Source organism: Stomoxys calcitrans, chromosome 2 (assembly GCF_963082655.1).
Source record: "Stomoxys calcitrans chromosome 2, idStoCalc2.1, whole genome shotgun sequence".
NCBI classification, from domain to species: Eukaryota; Metazoa; Arthropoda; class Insecta; order Diptera; family Muscidae; genus Stomoxys; species Stomoxys calcitrans.
In genome coordinates, this window is record NC_081553.1 from 238,301,932 (window position 1) to 238,323,651 (window position 21,720).

Sequence of the window (21,720 nt, forward strand, 5' to 3'; positions counted from 1 at the left end):
GCACTCAATAGTCTTCGAATAGTCTCGGAAAACACACGCACGCATGCGCTTAACTTTTCTGCTATAAGTTTTTATTTTGGTTTCGCGGTAAATTGATTAAAAGCCAATAAAAACGAAAGCAAATACGAAGAACAAAACCAAGCATTAAAAAGTACGCCAGACCGTTTTTGGCATAAGAAATAGATTGCAGCCACTGCAAATTATATTAATACAAAATATAAGTGGAAAAAGTATTCTCGAACTCCATACGAGTTTCAAGTTCAATGATAATTTCGAAACATAAATTCGATTGCTTGATCGGTGCAGTACAAATTTTCAAGTGATGCCTCTTCAGATCTTGCAATTAGTCTTGATTTACTGTTAGATTGGAATAAGCTGAAAATGTCCAAACAAATATTTGGAAGAAAAAATCGGTGACAATCAAAACACATTTACAGCCGTGGTCATAAAGGATTAAAAGAGCTATATTAAATAAACGAGCGAGGAAAAGCATAGGTCGGCGCAAACGGCTATTTAATACCCTTCCTACCATACGCAGTGAACCTCTTATAATTTCCAGTTCGACAGGTAATAAAACCAACTCTAACATTTTTTTAATGTGAAAATCTTCGGGTATTTTGACCTCAATGTGAAGAGACACTGATGAATTATAGAACACCTATTCAGATAGAAATATAATTATCCGTGCACTCAAAAAAAGTTTAGGTTAGATTTAAGTGGCAGTCTAGTAGGCTTAAGTGGCAGACGTTTTCGTCCACTGTGATACCACAGGAACAGGAGAAGGAAGATGCCTTCTAGTTCCTACCGTTAAACCACCCAGATCGCTTTAAAAAGACCAACAACTTGCAAATGTTCACATCCGCTAAATCAGATAGGTTCTCGAAGAAATGAGATCCTAGGAAGGCGTTCTATAGTCTCTTCTTCTTCGATGTCCTCACAGCCTCGGCAAAAGTCGTTACTGGCAACCTTCAGTCTGTCAGCATATTTGACCTGTCATGAGGGACACAATGACTGAGACGTCTGTAGCCAGTGACAGCAAAACGGTAGACCTCTTCAAGTCTAGATTAGGCCATATAGTTTTGAAATGCTCACAGCCCCCTCCTTGTGACCAAAGCCGTCCGAAGGACAGGGAATGTCCTGGTCCTGAAAACTTAGCTTTCAAAACTCAAACTTAAAGATTTTGTCCTTAATTTTAGGATTTTGGTAATAATTTCGAGTCAAAGATATGCAACTTATAAAAAAGAATAGCGCCTTTGCATAAAACACGTACTGTGGATATAAACTAAGTACACGGGGTCTTAAAATAAAAAATTAATGAATCCTTAATACAATGAAATGAATGCTGCAATCAAGTTTTTCTCATGTGAAGTCCAAGGATATACAGAAAAGAAAAGGATACAGTATTTTTAAAGAATGTAAATCCATATCCATTTTGCCCTTGAACATTCCACTAAAGAACAGTGGCAAACTTCTCACATATCAATGAGTGCAGTCCGATTCAAGTAAAAGCTCAATGATAAGGGGCCTTCTTTTTATAGCCGAGTCCGAACGGCGTGCCACAGTGCGACACCTCTTTGCAGAGTAGTTTTCCATGGCATAATACCTCACAAATGTTTCCAGCATTGGGAGGAGAAAACCGCCGCTGAACATTTTTTCTAATAGTCTCGCCAGGATTCGACGTTATAGGTGGACATATTAACCTCTGCGCTACGGTGGCCTCCAATTACGATTATTACGAGTAATACCTACAAAATCAAACAAACAAAAATAATTATTTATGAAATAAAAAATATATAAAATTGAAAGAACTCATTCCAGTTTTGGGATGGATCTTTCCAAAAATGCCGTTGTTGGTTTTTAAGCCTGAAACATGCTTGATGTTTGTCGATAAAACGCGTTAGGAATAAAAGAAATAACATCCCGTCGATAATCCGGATAGTTCGGGGTTGAGGCATTAAGCCGATAATTAACTATGGTAGAATGTTTTATTATATTGTATTTAAGAATACACACGCAATGTTTTTTGTTTCATTTATTTTGTTGACTTTTTTCATTGTATGTTTGTTCAACTCGGAAGTATAAGAAATTTTTGTACACTCAAAAAAAAAAGTTTACTGAAACTTAAAGATTTTGTCCTTAATTTTAGGATTTTGGTAATAATTTCGAGCCAAAGATATGCAACTTATAAAAAAGAATAGCGCCTTTGCATAAAACACGTAGTGTGGATATAAACTAAGTACACGGGGTCTTAAAATAAAAAATTAATGAATCATTAATACAATGAAATGAATGCTGCAATCAAGTTTTTCTCATGTGAAGTCCAAGGATATACAGAAAAGAAAAGGATACAGTATTTTTAAAGAATGTAAATCCATATCCATTTTGCCCTTGAACATTCCACTAAAGAACAGTGACAAACTTCTCACATATCAATGAGTGCAGTCCGATTCAAGTAAAAGCTCAATGATAAGGGGCCTTCTTTTTATAGCCGAGTCCGAACGGCGTGCCACAGTGCGACACCTCTTTGCAGAGTAGTTTTCCATGGCATAATACCTCACAAATGTTTCCAGCATTGGGAGGAGAAAACCGCCGCTGAACATTTTTTCTAATAGTCTCGCCAGGATTCGACGTTATAGGTGGACATATTAACCTCTGCGCTACGGTGGCCTTCAATTACGATTATTACGAGTAATACCTACAAAATCAAACAAACAAAAATAATTATTTATGAAATAAAAAATATATAAAATTGAAAGAACTCATTCCAGTTTTGGGATGGATCTTTCCAAAAATGCCGTTGTTGGTTTTTAAGCCTGAAACATGCTTGATGTTTGTCGATAAAACGCGTTAGGAATAAAAGAAATAACATCCCGTCGATAATCCGGATAGTTCGGGGTTGAGGCATTAAGCCGATAATTAACTATGGTAGAATGTTTTATTCTATTGTATTTAAGAATACACACGCAATTTTTTGTTTCATTTATTTTGTTGACTTTTTTCATTGTATGTTTGTTTTATTATATTGTATTTAAGAATACACACGCAATGTTTTTTGTTTCATTTATTTTGTTGACTTTTTTCATTGTATGTTTGTTCAACTCGGAAGTATAAGAAATTTTTGTACACTCAAAAAAAAAAGTTTACTGAAACTTAAAGATTTTGTCCTTAATTTTAGGATTTTGGTAATAATTTCGAGCCAAAGATATGCAACATATAAACAAGGATTGCATCCTAGCATAAAATAAGTAGTGTGTATGGAAGCCAAGTACACGACGTTTTAAAATAAAAAAAGGTATGAATCCTTAAAAAAAAAAAATAAATATTAAAATCAAGGTTTTTAGCAATTGAAAACCAAGGACATGCACACTTAAATTAACGTTGTTAGTCCCTTAATTTAATACAAAAATAAAAATGGATGCAACTTAATAAAAGGATATTGTATTTTTAAAGAAAAGAAATCCACATCCATAAAAGAATAAAAGAAAACCACTCGGTTTGAAAATAAGGCTGCTAAGATTTCTAGGTAAAATTACTTAACCTCAACATTTAATGTGCCCTTTTCTGCTTCGATGAATGAGCTAATTTTATTTTATTAGACAGTTGTATATAATTTAAAAAAATATTAAACACAGCATATCTGTAGTCAAACTAAGAGAACAATGCTGTGCTTGCAATTCACTTTTTAACAGTATTAATACATTTATGTACTTATTTACATAAACATCTTGCTGTATGAAACTCATTTTAGCTAGTGAAATGAAAAGTTTTCACTTTGAGTTGTTCCGTGGCCCTTTTCTCCCTTGAAAAAAGTTAAGTTAGTATTTAGGGTGGGTTTTAAACAGCTGGTAATTACTTTAATTTATTTTTTTTATTATTTGAAAAAATGTCCACTGCTGCCATAAACATCAATTTTTTACATTTCAGTCTGCAAACCATATGACTTTGCCGAAAATATTTTGATTTTTTATGATTTTAAAAATCCATTGTTATTTCCGAGTCGAATTTCGTCACCTAGAATGATAACAAAAAAACAATTTTTGACATAACACTAGAGAGAGCAAATCTTTTTTTGTAAAAAAATTAATAGATAAAATAAAAATGTTATAAAATATAAAAGCTCTGATCAGTTTTTTTTTGTCTAATTTGGGTTTTCAAGTGCTAAATTATCACAACAAAATGGAACTCTATAAAATTCCATTTTCTTAGTTTGAAGCCTGAAAAAAGTTTGATGTTTCCCGATAACACGCGTTATGAATAATAGAAAAAACATCCATTTACATTTAAACACAGTTGAGAAACGACAATCCGGATAGTTCGAGAAGCGTTTAGGTTAATGTAAAATGTTTTACTCGTATTTACTGTACATGTCGTACATACGTATGTCGTTTAAGCTCAATGTTAAGGGACATCCTTTTTTATGCCGAATCGGAACGACGTGCCACTTCGTAAAGAAGTTTTAACATGTCAGGATATCTCATAAATGTTGCCAGCATTAGTAAGGGAATAACTACCGCTGAAAATTTTTGTGATGTTCACAAAAACCCCAGCTTGAACCGTCTGCGCCACGGTGGCCTCCATTAGGCAATACAAATGTTCGGACTCGACAATAAAAATTAGGTCTCTTATCATTGAGCTTAAACTTGTATCGGACAGAACTCTTTGATTTGTTTTTGTAAATAGCAAATTTTTCTTATAAACATCTCATAAGAGAACAAGAGATTTTTCTTGTTTCAGCAAATGCTCTCCAATTCCAGTTTCATACTCAACGGTAAGCGACCTCGTGTTTGTAATTTAGTCAGAATAGTGTGCCGCTGAGCGAAACCGAAATCAAAACCAAATCTCACGAATGTCGCCAGTATTAATGAGAACGTAAAAGCTAAAATTTTTTTTTTGGTTGAATCCCATGCTGTCAATTGCCTGCAAATACCAATTTTGTTTATTATTCGATTGAAACCATTTGAGTGAAATGAAAACAATTCAAAAATCCTTCCCTATCAAAGGCCTACAAATACCAATTTTGTTTATTATGCGATTAAAGCCATTTGTATATGAACATCTGCAATTGTAAAGGGTGATTTTTTTGAGGTTAGGATTTTCATGCATTAGTATTTGACAGATCACGTGGGATTTCAGACATGGTGTCAAAGAGAAAGATGCTCAGTATGCTTTGACATTTCATCATGAATAGACTTACTAACGAGCAACGCTTGCAAATCATTGAATTTTATTACCAAAATCAGTGTTCGGTTCGAAATGTGTTCATTCACCGTAACGTTGCGTCCAACAGCATCTTTGAAAAAATACGGTCCAATGATTCCACCAGCGTACAAACCACACCAAACAGTGCATTTTTCGGGATGCATGGGCAGTTCTTGAACGGCTTCTGGTTGCTCTTCACTCCAAATGCGGCAATTTTGCTTATTTACGTAGCCATTCAACCAGAAATGAGCCTCATCGCTGAACAAAATTTGTCAAAATTTGAACACATTTCGAACCGAACACTGATTTTGGTAATAAAATTCAATGATTTGCAAGCGTTGCTCGTTAGTAAGTCTATTCATGATGAAATGTCAAAGCATACTGAGCATCTTTCTCTTTGACACCATGTCTGAAATCCCACGTGATCTGTCAAATACTAATGCATGAAAATCCTAACCTCAAAAAAATCACCCTTTATATGAACATTTGAGGAAAATAAAAGAAAAAAAAGCCATAGGTGTCATAAAAATGCGGGTGCATCTTTAAAATTTTTGTACTCGTAAAACTTACATCACTTTTCCTTTAAATTTTTAGTTGTAAGAAAAATTATTTCTTTTTGAAATTGTTAATTCAGTTTTTAAATTTCATTTTTAAATTTCATTCGAGAAGAATAAAAGTAAAAAAATGCTTAAATAAATTTGTATAGAATAAAACTTTCGCAAAAAGTTAAATTTAAAACCTCGAAATATGCGTCTTCTTATCCGATTTGGCTGAAATTTTACACGTGGTATTTTGGTATCAGTTTCAACAACTGTGCCAAGTATAGTCTTAATCAGCTGATAACCTGATATAGCTGCCATATAAACCGATCTTAGGTCTTGACTTCTAGAGCTTATAGAGGGCGCAATTCTTATCCGATTTGGCTGACATTTTGCCGTGTTCTGGTATGACTCTCAACAACTGTGCCAAGTATATTCTAAATCAGTCCATAACCTGATATAGCCGCCAAAACCAATCTCCCGAGTAGACTTCTTGAGCCTCGATACGTGTTTAGTTATGACTTACAATAACTGTGCTAAGAATGGTTCAAATCGGCCCATAACTTGATGTAGCTGCCGATCTTGGATCTTAACTTCTTGAGATTCTGGAGGGAACAATTCTTATCCGATGTGGCCGAAACTTTGCATGAAGTGTTTTATTTTGACTTCCAAAAACTGTGTCAAGTGTGGTCTAAATCAGTCCATATCCTGATATAGCCGCCATGTAAACCCATCTCCCGATTAGACTTCTTGGGCGTCAAGAGGGGGCGAAATTAAAACACAAGACTTTATGCTTTCATACATTTCTCAGTGACTTCCGGATGTTACCAATTTGTCTTTTTTGATTCACCACATTCGACGATTGGACATCAATCAATGTATTTTTGGGCATCATGCGCAGTTTAGCGACATGACAGATGTAATGTGTTACACAATGCACATCTTATTACTATCGGTTCGAGATTTTATCGGTTAGATTTGGATAACGTCCACAAATCGTTCTACATTTTCAACTTCTTAAACTCACAGAAACCTAAGTTTTTATGCAATTAGATTGAAAATTGGCACTTAAGGTGGTACTAAAGGATCCATCGATTTACGTTTTTAGATCATATTTAAATATAAACATTCGCATGAAATCAGAAAAAATCGGCTGTAAAATTCTCCGCAACTAACAGTTTTCATGTCAGGTCATGCATTTTATTCCCATTTTTAATGTCATCACATGGCAAAGAAAATTGAATAATTCTCCTCGGATATAAACCAAATAGAAAAAATGTTTGATATAGAAGTTATGGAAACATATCTCAACATATAAATTCTTCACACAAAAAAAAATTCTTTTGAGTCAAATATCTTAAATTTAATAAAAACTTGCTTTTTGTTTAAGTGTTTTTTGATCTTGAAAATAGTTGCACAAAATTTCCTACTAATATTAATGCTCTTTTTGACTTTTGTTCAAATTTGTGTGGTCTACTTCAATTATAGGTAATTTCTTTGTCTTAAAACTAATATACTGCAATATAACGCACCACAAATTAAGCATAAAGATATGCATCCTTATGTCAAGGACGAGATTTGAAGGATTAAAAGTACTAATTTTAAGGTCAATGAATCTTTGTGTTTAAGGCGTAATTTTTAAACCAAGCATAAAATCGTGAACATTAGGAGCATTTACATTTCGTTTAGGACAAAATCGCTTCCTTAATATTATGAAAAAAATCTGTGGTCTACTTCAATTATAGGTAATTTCTTTGTCTTAAAACTAATATACTGCAATATAACGCACCACAAATTAAGCATAAAGATATGCATCCTTATGTCAAGGACGAGATTTGAAGGATTAAAAATACTAATTTTAAGGTCAATGAATCTTTGTGTTTAAGGCGTAATTTTTAAACCAAGCATAAAATCGTGAACATTAGGAGCATTTACATTTCGTTTAGGACAAAATCGCTTCCTTAATATTACGAAAAAAATCTTTTATATTAGGACACATTTTTTTTCGGTGTATATAAACTGTTGTTCCAGCATTGTAGGGCACAATTCTGATCCGAAATAGCTACATTGAAAAATTTCAAGTGTCAAACCTAATTTAAAGAGGCTCAATTCTCCACTTTATAACCAAAAATTTTCTTAGCTTCGTTTCTTATAATTAAAAAAAACAACCTTAGAATCAAGTGAAAAAAGCCGTTGAAGCATCTGAAATTGTGGGAGTTTGCGCCACCTTTCCCACAGGGTTGTATCGTTAATTTCATTGTTGTTGGGCTTATGACTTTATCTTCTAATTGTACCAAGATACATCACATGAGCTAGGGTACCATAAAGTCTTCCTGTGCCACATTTACCATTACTTACTTGCGTTCCATTTAAGCTTACTGGAAATGTACATACGAGTATGTTAGCGCACGTTCATACATATCAATAAGGCAGATTAAATGAATCCAATATTCTCCACCGTCAACATTAAATAATGTTAAAATGTAAATGTAAACAAGTCTTCGAGACATCCGCAAAGCAACGCGCTTGCAGCAACAGGTAATTAACTGGAAGCCAATGCGACCGAAAAGTGGTTGAACTTCAATTTGACCTTGATCGCAAATGAATTTCAGTTATTCTTTGTTTGTAATTGTATCAATAGTTAGTTTACCTGAAGCATAAGGAAGGATTTAAATGTAAAACGTTAAAATGGGACGCCTTGAAGGAAACTAAATATCTCGACTGATACCTTTGGTCTAATGGGTCCATATTACCGAGTTCACATCTTGATATTATTTTGCTTAAGAACGATAGTGGAAAGCCACTTATTTTCTGCTAAAACAGCAGAAGGAGGACTCATGGGCCCCTACGAATGTTGAACTTCCACTTCTGTTAAAGCGGGGTCGCTTAAGCTGAATCTTAAATACCTTCCACCATGGATGGCACTTATAAGCAAAAACTAAAAACTTTATCACATTGAGCAAAATTGCTCGTTCCATACAAGTCAAATCGAGAGGTCGATGCATACAGCTGCTATATTACACCCAGAAAAATTAGTCTGCTGATATCAAAATTTTCAACTTTTGAATAATCTATTTAAAATTTTTCGATCTTCTAAACAATAATTGAGGCAGTTCGCCCGGGCTGAATCTTATATACTCTCCACCATGGATCGCATTTGTCGAGTTCTTTGCGCGGTATCTCTTTTTTAGGCAAACAAGGAATAATGGATAAGAATTGTTATGCTATTAGAGTTACATCAATTTATAGTACAATTCGAACCATAAATGAATTCAATGTTGAAGGCCATAGTAGAAGTCATTGGGTAATATTTCAGTCCATTTGCATAAGAATTGCCCCTTGTAGGGCCTCAAGAACCATAATGGAGAGATCGGTTTATATGAGAGCTGTATCAGGCTATAGATCAACTCAGACCATATTGGACACGTATGTTGATGGTCATGGGAGAAGCCGTTGTACAAAATTTCAAATCGGATGAGAATTTCGTCCTCTAGTGGCTGAAGAAGTCAAGATCCAGATATATCAGGTTATGGACCGATTTAAACCATACTTAGCACATGTGTTGGAAGTCAACACACTTCATGCACAATTTCAGCCAAATCGGATGCGAATTGCGCCCTCTAGTGGCTCAAGAAGTCAATATCTTTATCAGGTTATGCACCGATGTGAACCATACTTATCACAATTCTTAGAAGTCATAACAAAACACTTCATGCAAAATTTCAGCCAAATTGGATAAGAATTGCGCCCTCTAGAGGCCTAGAAATCAAGACCCCAGATCGGTTTATATGTTGGAAGTCATAAAAAAACACCTCATGCAAAATTTTATCCAAATCAGATGAGAATTGCGCCCTCTAGTGGATCAAGAAATCAAGATCCAAGATCGATTTACATGGCAGCTATATTAGGTTTTAAACCGATTTGAACCATACTTAGCACATTTGTTGGATGTCATAACAAAACACCTTATGCCAAATTGTAGCCACATCGGATAAGAATTGCGCCCTCTAGGGGCTCAAGAATACAAGATCAGTTTATATGGCAGCTATATCAAAACATGGACGGATATGGCCCATTTACAATCCCAACCGACATACATTGATAAGAAGTACTTGTGCAAAATTTCAAGCACCTACCTTTACTCCTTCGAAAGTTAGCGTGCTTTCAGCAGACGGTCGGGCGAACATGGCTAGATCGACTTAAAATATCATGGCGATCAAGAATATGGGGTCTTAGACGAATATTTCGAGGTGTTACAAACGGAATGACGAAATTAGTATACCCCCATCCTATGGTGGACGGTATAAAAATTTGCCAATTTTTGGCGTAAATTTTTTGTTTTAAAGCATAAATATAAAAGTTGTAGTTTTTCTTCTGTTGCAAATTGTAAAATGCTTTTAAAAGTTATATGCTTGCAAAATTGAAAAAAAAATATTAAGTATACAAACTTTGTAAATATTTACGACATTTTTAGGCTTTTTTTCAATTTGGAAACAGCAGAAAATGTTTGTTGTTTTGGCAACAAATTACTGCTGTCCTATTTTCAGCAGACTTTCTGCTGTTTCGGCAAATATCTTTGCTGTTTTTACTACCAAATTTCTATGAGTATATGTATGGTTCATTGATGTTTGAAGTCCTATTAAAACATTTCAGTAACATCGCATAGGATTTGTGCCTTAAATCAATGGTTTTGTGTTTTTTAGTACTTCTCGTATACAGGGCAAATCACTATAAATGGGTTATTATTATCTATTATTGCATGATATCGATAACTATTTACGAAAACTTTGCATTGCAATTCTATCGAGAATGTCTGACTAAAATATACACAGCGGGTATTTGTGTAAAATTTCGAGCGGCAGGCCTAACTCATTCGAAAGTGCTTTCGACCGACTGACATACGTGCGTCGCACAGTGGGAGAAAATCGAAAAAAAAAACTATTCACAAATATGCCCTGTGAGAATGGCTAGAGATATCACTTTGAAATTTGGTATGGTTAGAACTGAGGTGTTAGCAATATCGTGTGCAAAATTTCAACAAATAAAAATTAAAACTCGTATCTCCCTGAAACCAGTGTAAAGTTGTATACCTCAAGCGGACTTCTTTGTAGGGATTTTTGAGCACTATCCAGCAAAAAAAATCGAAACACAAATGATGATTTGGCAGTCAAAACAAATTTTCAATATACCGAGGTGACCAACTTTAGAGGCCTGCCAAAAGTCGCCCGGACAAACTAGGGCCGTTAAATTTTGCAGACGATCTCGCTAACATCTCAGCTCAGCTCTAACCAGAGCGATATCTCTACCCGTTCACACACGGCATATTTTTTAGTAGTTTTTTTTTCGATTTCTCCCACTGCGCGTCGCTAGATCGACTTCAGCGATTTCCTTGATTTCCTTTGTGCTTTTTCAAATGATTGCTTATAAAAACTACAAATATTTTCAGGTTGCCGATGGAAGCGTATCAGTATGCTCCAGCTCCAGTGGTTACAATTGACTTTGGCAGTAGCGTTGGGGACGATTATCAATGCTCAAGGAATTGTTGATTTGGTGCGTGATATCGAAACATCATTACTGAATACTAGATTGCCGGATACAACGAACTTTTTGCCGGAATATGACTTTATTATTGTTGGCGCAGGTTCTGCAGGCTGTGTTTTAGCAAATCGTCTCAGTGAGATACGTAATGCCACCGTTTTGCTGTTGGAAGCGGGGGACCAGGAAACTCTTTTAAGTGATGTTCCCTTGACCGCCGCCCTAACGCAAGTTACACGTTACAACTGGGGCTACAAAAGTGAGCCCACGCCAAATGCTTGCCAAGGTCTTGAAGGTGGCGTGTGCAATTGGCCAAAGGGTAAGGGTGTTGGTGGCACAAGTCTAATTAATTTCATGTTGTACTCACGTGGACATCGCAAGGACTACGATCACTGGTCAGATTTAGGAAATTCAGGATGGAGTTACGAAGAAGTGTTGCCATATTTCAAGAAATCCGAAAATATGCAAATTGATCATTTGCGTCACTCTAAATTCCATGGCACCAAGGGGCCTCTCAACGTTGGCTACTCTGACTACAAATCGAAATTGCTGAAGGCCTTTCTAAAATCAAGCTACGATATTGGCTACAACATTACAGACCCCAATGGAAAAGATATGCTGGGATTCAGTAGATCACAGGCAACTATCCAACATGGCCGGCGTTGTAGTACCAGCAAAGCCTTTATCAAGCCTATAATGCATAGGAGGAACCTCAATATATCAATGAAAACCTGGGTGACCAAAATTGTTATTAACGATGCCACAGCCCCTAATGTCAGACCAACGGCTGTCGGAGTAGAATTTATGAAAAATCGAAGGCGGCACTTTGTCCGGGCCACAAAAGAAATAATCTTGTCTGCCGGTGCTATTGCCTCCCCCCAGTTACTTATGCTCTCAGGCATAGGCCCCAAGGAAAATCTGGAACAATTTAACATCACTGTATTGAAGGATCTCAAAGTTGGATTCAATCTTCAGGATCATATCACAATGAATGGCTTAGTTTTTTCTGTAAATGAGACTACGATCAACGACCTCAGACTATTGAATCCCACGGATATATTGCATTATTTACTGCAAGGAAGAGGTCCATACACCGTGCCAGGAGGGGCAGAAGCATTGGCATTTCTAAGAACACCGGGATCTTCCTTTGACTCCGATTACTCCGATATGGAAATTGTGCTGGGCGCTGGATCCCTAAGTGGAGACTACATGGGAACAATGAGAAATCTTATAGGAATACCTGAACCTTTTTATCGGCATGTATTTGAAGGTTTGCAGAACAAGGTATAGTATCGATGTATGAAAACAATTTATTTGTCTGCCTTGATGGTGGCGCTCACAGATAAAGTGACTGTCAATCACTACCGTATTGTACGCTTCTTTTTTAATTTATGAAACCATTATATATTAACTTAACTTAACCATTATATCACTGAAAATGTCTCCAGCACTATAGATAATGAGATTGTTAGGAGGTATATTTAAAAAGTATGCGATGCAAGATAATGATGTTAATAAAAATTCACTCACAATTCCCTCAACTGAAGCAGCTTACTACTATAATCTACTAGCAGAATCTTTTGGTGCTATCGTTGCAAATGTGATTGGTCTGGTCAGCGGTAATATTCTTTCAATATTCCAGCAGTTAAAACAGCAAAGCGAAAAGTTTAACGCAAATGTCATATCTATGTAGAGGTGCGAATTTTACTTCAGTTTAGTAATCGATCGTTTTAGTTCCAATGGAACTAGTTAATTTCTTAGTTCCTTTTTCATTTTTGATCCCCTTTCTGTTTCCGCATACAAACCAGATATTTTTGAAAAAGCGTTAGATTCTGTTTTGAACTTTCAAATGAGAATTTTTTAAATTTTTATTTGTACACAAAAAAAACAAATCTTATTAATTTTTTGGTACTTTATTAAAAACAAGAAGTTTATCTTTCGGACATTTGAACCTATATTTTCTTTTGTTAAAAAAATTGCTTTGTAAACTATATATGTACAATATAAACTCATTTTTATTTGTTGACTATAAAAAATATGGTATGTCTACAAATTAACCAAAGGCAGAAAAAGTTGAATATACTCAAGAAAGGTGTGCTTGAAATAAAAAGAAACTATGGGAAAGAAAGAAATGGAACCAGTCCCAGCAGTTCCCTAATGTGATTCGTTCCAATGAATTAGTTCCTTCCGGAACTACCCAACTCTAGATCTTTGGTGAATTTACCAGTTGAATTGATAAAGCGTCCAAAAATCGGGTTCACTTTATATTAGAAAATGTGTCACCTTCCGACTTCAGTAGTTAAGCTGACAACCTATCAGCTCCTGCTGCCTTGTTGTTTTTCAGCCGGGTTTATTCTAAGCTGACCTCATTTTCACTAGACGGTATGGTTCTGGAGCCACCAAATGAGTACTAGTTAACTTTTTATTACACTCTTGTGTTAAGAGCTTCCTATAGACAAAGTTATGTATAGTCATCTGCCCCTGTAAATTGATCCGTCCCTGCAATTATATACAATTAAATTAATTATTCTTGTACTCAACGAAATTTGTTACCGAACAGAAAAATGTTTGCTGGAAAAGGGAAAGCTAGCATGACTGCTGTTTCAACAAACATTTCGTACTGATTTTTCAGCTAACAAAAAAAAAATCTGATGAAATTATTTTTTTTTTGCTTTTTATTTAATTCTATAATTTATGTTTGCTTTTACGGCATGTCATGTGTTTTGATTATTTTTCGGATTTTTGGTAAAAGGAAATTATCTGATAACAGATCCTTGCACACATAGCCATTGCGGCCATTGGTAAGAAGGCGGCGAAGTATATCGTCAATTTTATTGCTCTGCTAATGCCCACACTGTCTTGGCTATACTTATAGAAAAAATTCTGCTTATAGTAGCAAACACTGTTTGCTGGCTGTTAGTAGTTAATTTTTCTGGTATTACAGCAGTAGTTCTGCTGTTATTGCCAAATGTTTGCAATTTCAGAAGAGCGATATAACTGCTGAAAAGTCTGTCGTTTGCTGAAATGACTGCTGCTTAATTTATGACGGAGTTGTTGAAAGGAGAGTAAAAAAAAAAGAAAAAAAAGATTCTAATTTTATTGTGATAGCCACCAGAAAAAATACCTAAAATAATTAAAACTCATGATCAATAGTAACAGGAAACATTAATAAAAATCACGTGTGGTGTGCGAAACAAAATGACATTCAAGTGATGAAAAATAGCAACAAAATGGGGTTTTCAAATAAAAAGCAACAACACCCAACAATGGAAAATAGCAATAAAAAAAGGGTTTTCAAATAACAAACACATTAAAAAGGGGTTTCAAATAACAAACAACAACATCCAACAGTGGGGGCTAGAAAGAATGGGGGACACAAGTTCTGTAGCTGTACTTATTATTAACAGGAACAGTAAGGAACAAATGGTTATATGGTAGGTAGCCCAAATGGAAAGAATTTTTGCACAGGCAATATAAGGAAGTTTCAAGAACGAGATATTTACCAGAAAGCAAACGGAGGAATGTATGTTAATGCAGCGATGCAGTATAGTCCAATAAATGAGGGTTTGATTTAAGGAAGTTTTAGGACTGAGATGCTGACCTGTAGGCCAATGGAAATGTGTGTCTCAGTGGTTGTTGCAAATGAAAATTTGCCCATGAACATTCCATAAAGGAGGAACAGGGGCAATTTACATTCCATTTTAATTTTTCTTATGAAATAACCATAAGTAGCATCGAAAGTTATGAGTACATTAACAGAGCAATAAAATCGGCGAGCAACTTTAGCCACCCACCAATGAATATAATTAAGCAATTAAAACACGTGACCGGCCTAATAGGGAGACATACATAAAAGCATGAAATAAAACAAAAGCTAATTTTTTTCTGTCAGTTCAGCACTAATACGCCTTCAATATTTTAGAATTTTTTTTGTATTTAAAACAGCAGATTTTGTTAGTTGAAATAGCTGTCAAAAATTTTGGAAAAACAGCTGCCCAATGTTTGTTGAAACATCAGTAATGTCTGCTTTCCCATTTTCAGACAAATACTGTTGTTTTAGCAAATATTTTTGCTTTATACCTCATTATTGCTTATATCATTATTATACGAAAAAGGCATATATAGTGTAAAAGCCGCTGAGATACTCCATTTGTCAACTAGCCAATTTAACATTAAAAAAACTTGCTTAAGTTTGGCTGTGGCAATTTTGTTTTTGTCTACCTTTGAGAGACACACATGACCATTTGCCTACTGGTCAATATCTCATTCAGGAAACTACCTTAAATTTGCCTGTGCCATAATTTTTTTGCGCTCAAAATTCTTTTACATACAGCGCGTGCAAAAAACAACAAGAGCAAAAGGTTATCATTTAATGTGCAGACTGGTTGTGTGACCGCAACTTTTTTTCCTCATTATCTTACCAAAAATATTCCCTTTCATTTTATTTTTTCTAACAAACTCTTCATAAGTTAAGCATCAGTCATTTTTAGCAAACAACAGACTTATCAGCAGTAAGTCTGCTGTTCTGAAAGCAGCAAAATTAACTACTAGCAATCAGCAGACAGTGTTTGCTATTTTCAGCAGACTTTTTTCTATGAGGATGTCCTTAGTTAGTTCTGTTTCAAAATGTCAGTTGCGTTTTCGAATGTGGATAATGGCGTGGTTACACCTATGTTACATCTCTATCTATTTATACTGTATTTATGTAACGTTTTCTAGAGCATTGAAACTCAAATGTTAAAAAAAGTTTATCAAAAGTTGTACACAAGGCGTATTTAATAAGGTGGCCGCATCGGCGAATTGCTACAACAAAGCATCTTTTTTCGGAATTTGATTTGTCAAAATTTGTAAACAGGGCGAAGAAAATTCAATTCGCCATGACATTTAAAATTTCCGGCAACTTTATTTCGACCAATCAGAGCAAGAAGAAAGAAGTTTATAAATTTTTGGGTGTCAAGAAAACATATTAAAAAAAAATTAAAAATACCAATTAGCTCCAGAGGCTTTACCCACAAAACTGGCTGGAACATTGAGGTCCGCTCTGTGTGGTGTTCATTGCTGTCACGAGAAGCTGAGCCTGGAGCTACCGGGCGCGTCCACTGGTTGCGAATAGTGGAATGCTCCATACAGAATTGCTGCAACGGCAGTCGCGGACAATCAGCGGTATCGAACGGAGAGTCTCAGTGAGAAGCCGGGCGACACCGACTCTTGCATAAATACTGAATGCCTATGATGCTCGATATGACAAGGCGGGTTATTGGCGCCTTTAAATAACTAAAGGCCAACCTGTTCCCGCGGCGATCGGTCCTTTGGACAGGAGCCTGACAAAGATCGCCACCTCCACGTGAAAATGTGGCTACAACAACCCACAAAACCACCAAAATGCCAGGTTTAAATAGTTTTCATAAGGTTATTGTAGGCGACCAAGTAGGAAGATTGTAATTAGAGCTCAATCGCCACAAGCAGGGGATATCTGTCGGATTTTCAGGTCATTTGAAAAGGACAGTTAAAATTGTTGGCTATGAGGATGACGTTGTCATCATGGTGTGTGGCCGTTCAGAGTGTATATAGTATGCTGCCAAAATACTAGGTACCTTGCTATGTTCAGGGGACCTCTGCTAGTTGTGATGGAGTGCCGCTCTCACCACTGAATGTCCTGAAAAGCCATTGCAATGTCAAGACTTTAACCTTGAGCTGGTCACATGGCGGACTTAAGCTCGATTTGTGGGGATGAGCAGTCATAGACGGTTGAGCACCTATTGTGAGACTGCCTTGAAATTGCGAGTTTAGGTGCAGGATTATGGCTACACAAAATCTATTTTCCTGCACATCTTGATGCAAAAGTCCTTTCGCCATTCTTGACTACTATAACTTTAAATTTCATATTGGAGGGAGCTTCTCCAGACCTCCTGACAGTTTTGTAATGCATGTTGGCTCCTAATCTTCATCATTTTAATGTCTGGCATTGTACAATACTTCTGCTCTTTTTGAATCTTTCGGGGCGACACAATAGACCTAAGTTCCCTGTGTGAAACTGATAGTGAAAGAGGATGCTAGACGCGTGCCATTAATTTCTATTGGAGGGAGTTTCTCTTGACCGTTTTGTAATGCATGTTGGCTCCAAATCTTCATCGTTTTAATGTCTGACATTGTACTTCCACGCTTTTTGAATCTTACGGGGGCGACACAATAGACCTAATTTCCCTGAGTGAAACTGATTGTGAATGAGGTTGCTAGACGCGTGCCATTAAGTTTAAAAACCATAATAGCAGCAAACACAATTTATAAATTATTGGGTTGCCCAAAAAGTAATTGCGGATTTTTCATATAGTCGGCGTTGACAAATTTTTTCACAGCTTGTGACTCTGTAATTGCATTCTTTCTTCTGTCAGTTATCAGCTGTTACTTTTAGCTTGCTTTAGAAAAAAAGTGTAAAAAAAGTATATTTGATTAAAGTTCATTCTAAATTTTATTAAAAATGCATTTACTTTCTTTTAAAAAATCCGCAATTACTTTTTGGGCAACCCAATATTTATTTTGAAGTTTATATTTTTGTATGGCGAATTCGAGATATCAAATTCTCTCAGCTGGGTTAATGCAACCACCTGATAAATACGCTTTGGTTGTGCATTTACATATGAACGTCTGAAAATTTGATTTGATTTGAACCGAACACTGATTTTCGTAATAAAATTCAATGATTTGCAAGCGTTGCTCGTTAGTAAGTCTATTCATGATGAAATGTCAAAGCATACTGAGCATCTTTCTCTTTGACACCATGTCTGAAATCCCACGTGATCTGTCAAATACTAATGCATGAAAATCCTAACCTCAAAAAAATCACCCTTTAGTTTATGGCACCCGCTGTTTGTAAAAAGAGTTTTGCCACAGGTGCATGTACGAAGCGATTTATGTAAAAACGGCCATAAGCACCAAGTTGCATTTCACTATCGACTTCTTTAGCTTCTAGAGAGTTTAATTAAATATTATCCGATTTGGCTAAAACTTTGCATGACGTCTTTTGCTTTGACTTCCAAAAACCTCATATAGCTCCCATATAAAATGATCTCCCGATTAAATTTCTTGGGCTCCTATAGGGCAACAAGCTTATCCGATCTGGCTCAAATTTTGCACAATGATATCTACTATTAACTCCAACACCCGAACCAAGTAGTATGGTCCGAATCGGTCCATATTTTTATCCTTTGTTTGTTATAAGGAGATACTGGGCAAAGAACTTGACAAATGTGATACATGATGGAGGATATATAAGATTTGGCGCAGCTTAACCTAGCACACTTTAGCTTGTTTCATATAATATCTATATAAGTAGAAATGAGCTACAAAGTTAGTAGCCTTGATAGTGTGAGCATTAGCAGACAAAAAAAAATTGACGAGAGATTTTTCGCCACCTTTCGAAATGAAAACCTCCGACTGCAATGTCTATGTATGCAAGGATCTGTTGAACAGGTAATTTCCTTTAAGTAATACTCCGCAAATTAAAATGTATTCTTCCAACATCATTTGTCATGGTCATTAGCTCGACTGCCTTTGCAAAATAAAAATGAAACAATTATTTTCATTTCAGCTGAATTTTTCAATATTTTAGCGGATTTTGTTAGCTGAAACAGCAGCACAAAACGTTTGCTAAAACAGCAGCACTATGTTTGCTAAAACAGCAATCAAGTCTCCTTTCCCTTTTTCAGCAAACAAAAACTTTTGTTTTAGCAAACATTTGTTTAACAAACTTCGTTGAGTGCAGTCCTTTAGGGGGCGTAATCGCTATTACCATAATAATGTCCCATATATTAAACCTATTTTAAGCACTCTTTGAGGCGTCTTTACATGTATTTGATTTTTTTGCTTTAACATATCGAATTTGTCAATTTCAGGAAACATTTGGATTGGTGCCTGTACTGTTGAGACCAAAAAGTAGGGGTCGAATTTCTCTACGAAGCTCTAATCCATTTCATTGGCCAAAAATGGAGCCTAACTTTATGGCAGATCCAGACGATATTCGTGCAATGATAGAGGGAATAAAAATGGTCTGATTATTGTTACATATTGTAGCCCACAGTTTAATGTCTGATTATGGTTTTGTCTTTACAGGCTTTACAACTGACTAGAACAAAGGCAATGCGAAAAATCGGTACTGAGTTCAATACAAAGCCATTTTTAGGTTGTGAAGAATATCTGTTTGCCTCAGATGATTATTGGAAATGCAGCCTGCGCCTCTATGGCACTAGCCTACAACACCAATCGGGCACTTGCAAAATGGGCCCCATCGCAGATGCTGAAGCCGTTGTAGACCCGCAGTTGAGAGTGCATGGCGTTAAAAACTTGAGGGTGGTAGACGCATCCATTATGCCAACAATTCCAGCTGGTCATACCAATGCCATTGTCATTATGATTGCTGAAAAAGCTTCAGACATGATCAAAACCCGTTGGAGGGCCAAAGCCACTTAGCTACAAAACTACCAAAATGAGCTACATATGCCTTTGTAGTGTCTACATTTTAAGAATTGCCCTTTTAGGTTTTCTACCTTCATAAAGATCTTTCATAAAGTATTTATTTCCTATATCTAAATAATTGGAAAAAGCGCATGCAGTTAATAATGCTTTTTTTAAGTCTAAGCTTATAATTAAAAGCCAATGTGATATATTATTTAATCTCTTTATCTATAATCGAAAAAAATTTCAATTGTTTGTATGTATATGTATAAATATATGTTTTCGCCAATATGTATGTCCAAATGAACTATATTCTGTCTTTTGAGATTATTTCATTGAAATTTTGTCTCTAGAAAATATTGCATTACATTTTCATACTTTATCACCAAGAAACTGTGGCAGATTGGGACCTTGAGGGGACCTTTACGAGGTCCCTGGCGTCGTCAAAATTAAAATTTTTAAAGACAAAATACAAAATTTTAACATAATTTGTTTCTGTTCTATTAAGTATTAAATCTCCCATGAACATTCCATTAAGAAACAGGGGATACTTCTCTCATATCAATCAGTGCTGTCCGATTAAAGTTTAAGCTCAATGATAAGGGGCCTCCTTTTTATGCCAAGTCCGAACGGCGTGCCGCATAGCGACACCACTTTTCTGTTCACAAAATTTAAATAAAATTAAAATTTTTCTATATATCAATGGAATTTTTCCAAAATGTAACACCGATGTTTACAAAACTTAAAACAGTTTTATAGTAGGTTTATTTGACAGTTCTATAAAGGAATTCTGTCAAATAAGACTTCTTTAAAGCTACCTTAAGTTTTGTGCATTTGGGCATAAAACTTTTCTTCGGCTCGGCCCACTCGAAAATACTTTTCCTTAGGCCAACTTTTGGAGGCCACCTTAGCGTATAAGTTAGCATGCCCTCCTATGACGCTGGACACATTGGTTCGAATCCTGACGAGACTATCGGAAAACATTTTTTAGCGGTGGTTTTGTTGTTGTTTTTATTGTAGCAGTGTTTTTCCCTCCTAATGCTGGCGACATTTGCGAGGTTCCATGCCATAAAAGCCATGTAAAAACATCTTCCCCAAGAAGTGTCGCACTGCGGCATACCGTTTTGTTCGACTATATAAGTAGTCCCTTATCATTGAGCTTAAACATGAATCTGATACCACGGTGAAGTGTGCCTCTGTTCCTTAATGTAATGTTCATGGGCAAATTTGCAAAGGTAACTTTTCAAAGAAATGTTCTTTAACACTAGAAAGACCAACATTTCTTATATACCTAGTTAGACCAAACCGGTCAAAATGAAACCCCGAAAAATTTAAGATTGAAAAAAATTTTTAAAAAAAGCTGTGTTCTTTAAAAATCTCTATATATTCATAGAAATATATATAGATCTTTCAATGTAGAAAAACTAGCATCCCGGTGGTTCGCTTCGCTATCCCCGTTTTTTATTCCCCTTTTATGTGTAGGACTTCCGAAAATCTAGGTAGTCACTCAGCTTATAAGATTATAAAGTTTGATAATAATTGCGTATGAAATTTCAGAAATCCGTCCCCCTTTGTAAAGAAAGTACAAAGAATAACAATACATCGGAAAATAAAGTCGCCCAATATATATATATTGTCAAGGTGAAAATGAATCCCAACTTTGATCGCTTTAGCAAATTCGTAAGGAAAGTACAATTTTGTATGTTTTGGATCCTAAATATCCGATTTTGAAAAAATAAAGCTTCTGGTCGCCCAAAATGTATAGTCAAGGTGTAGCTGTACCCCAATTTTGAGAACTTCAGATCACTCTGTCAAGAAAGTACCATTTTGAATGTCATAGTACCCAAAATGCACGAATTAAAAAAAATCTATTCTATTCGCCCAATATACACTGCACAGGTGTAACTTTATCGCAATTTTGAGATCTTTTGTACGTTTTAGTACCAAATGCTACACGTACGTTTTCTCTCGCTTCCAGTACTATTTTTCTATATAC

General features: G+C 35.6%; 1 protein-coding gene and 1 long non-coding RNA gene across 2 annotated transcripts; one reads left to right on the forward strand and one right to left on the reverse strand.

The window, feature by feature from the left end:
* Positions 1–505: 505 nt before the first annotated feature.
* Positions 506–19,793, forward strand: LOC106087762 (glucose dehydrogenase [FAD, quinone]). Its single transcript, XM_013252918.2, has 4 exons — positions 506–567; positions 11,185–12,557; positions 19,166–19,318; positions 19,383–19,793. Exons 2-4 carry the CDS (start codon positions 11,208–11,210, stop codon positions 19,737–19,739), a joined length of 1,860 nt encoding a protein of 619 aa, XP_013108372.1. The 5' UTR covers positions 506–567; positions 11,185–11,207; the 3' UTR covers positions 19,740–19,793.
* On the reverse strand, positions 3,822–13,230 carry LOC131995128 (uncharacterized). Its single transcript, XR_009397173.1, has 2 exons — positions 12,804–13,230; positions 3,822–4,011 (listed from the first exon to the last, which is right to left on the reverse strand). It is a non-coding gene; the product is annotated as an uncharacterized LOC131995128 (long non-coding RNA).
* Positions 19,794–21,720: the final 1,927 nt, after the last annotated feature.

Coding starts and splice junctions, on each gene's coding strand:
- LOC106087762 (XM_013252918.2), top strand. CDS start 11,208: ATGCTCCAGCTCCAGTGGTTACAATTGACTTTGGCAGTAGCGTTGGGG. Junction 12,558..19,165: donor TTGAAGGTTTGCAGAACAAG/GTATAGTATCGA, acceptor TGTCAATTTCAG/GAAACATTTGGATTGGTGCC. Junction 19,319..19,382: donor TGATAGAGGGAATAAAAATG/GTCTGATTATTG, acceptor TTGTCTTTACAG/GCTTTACAACTGACTAGAAC.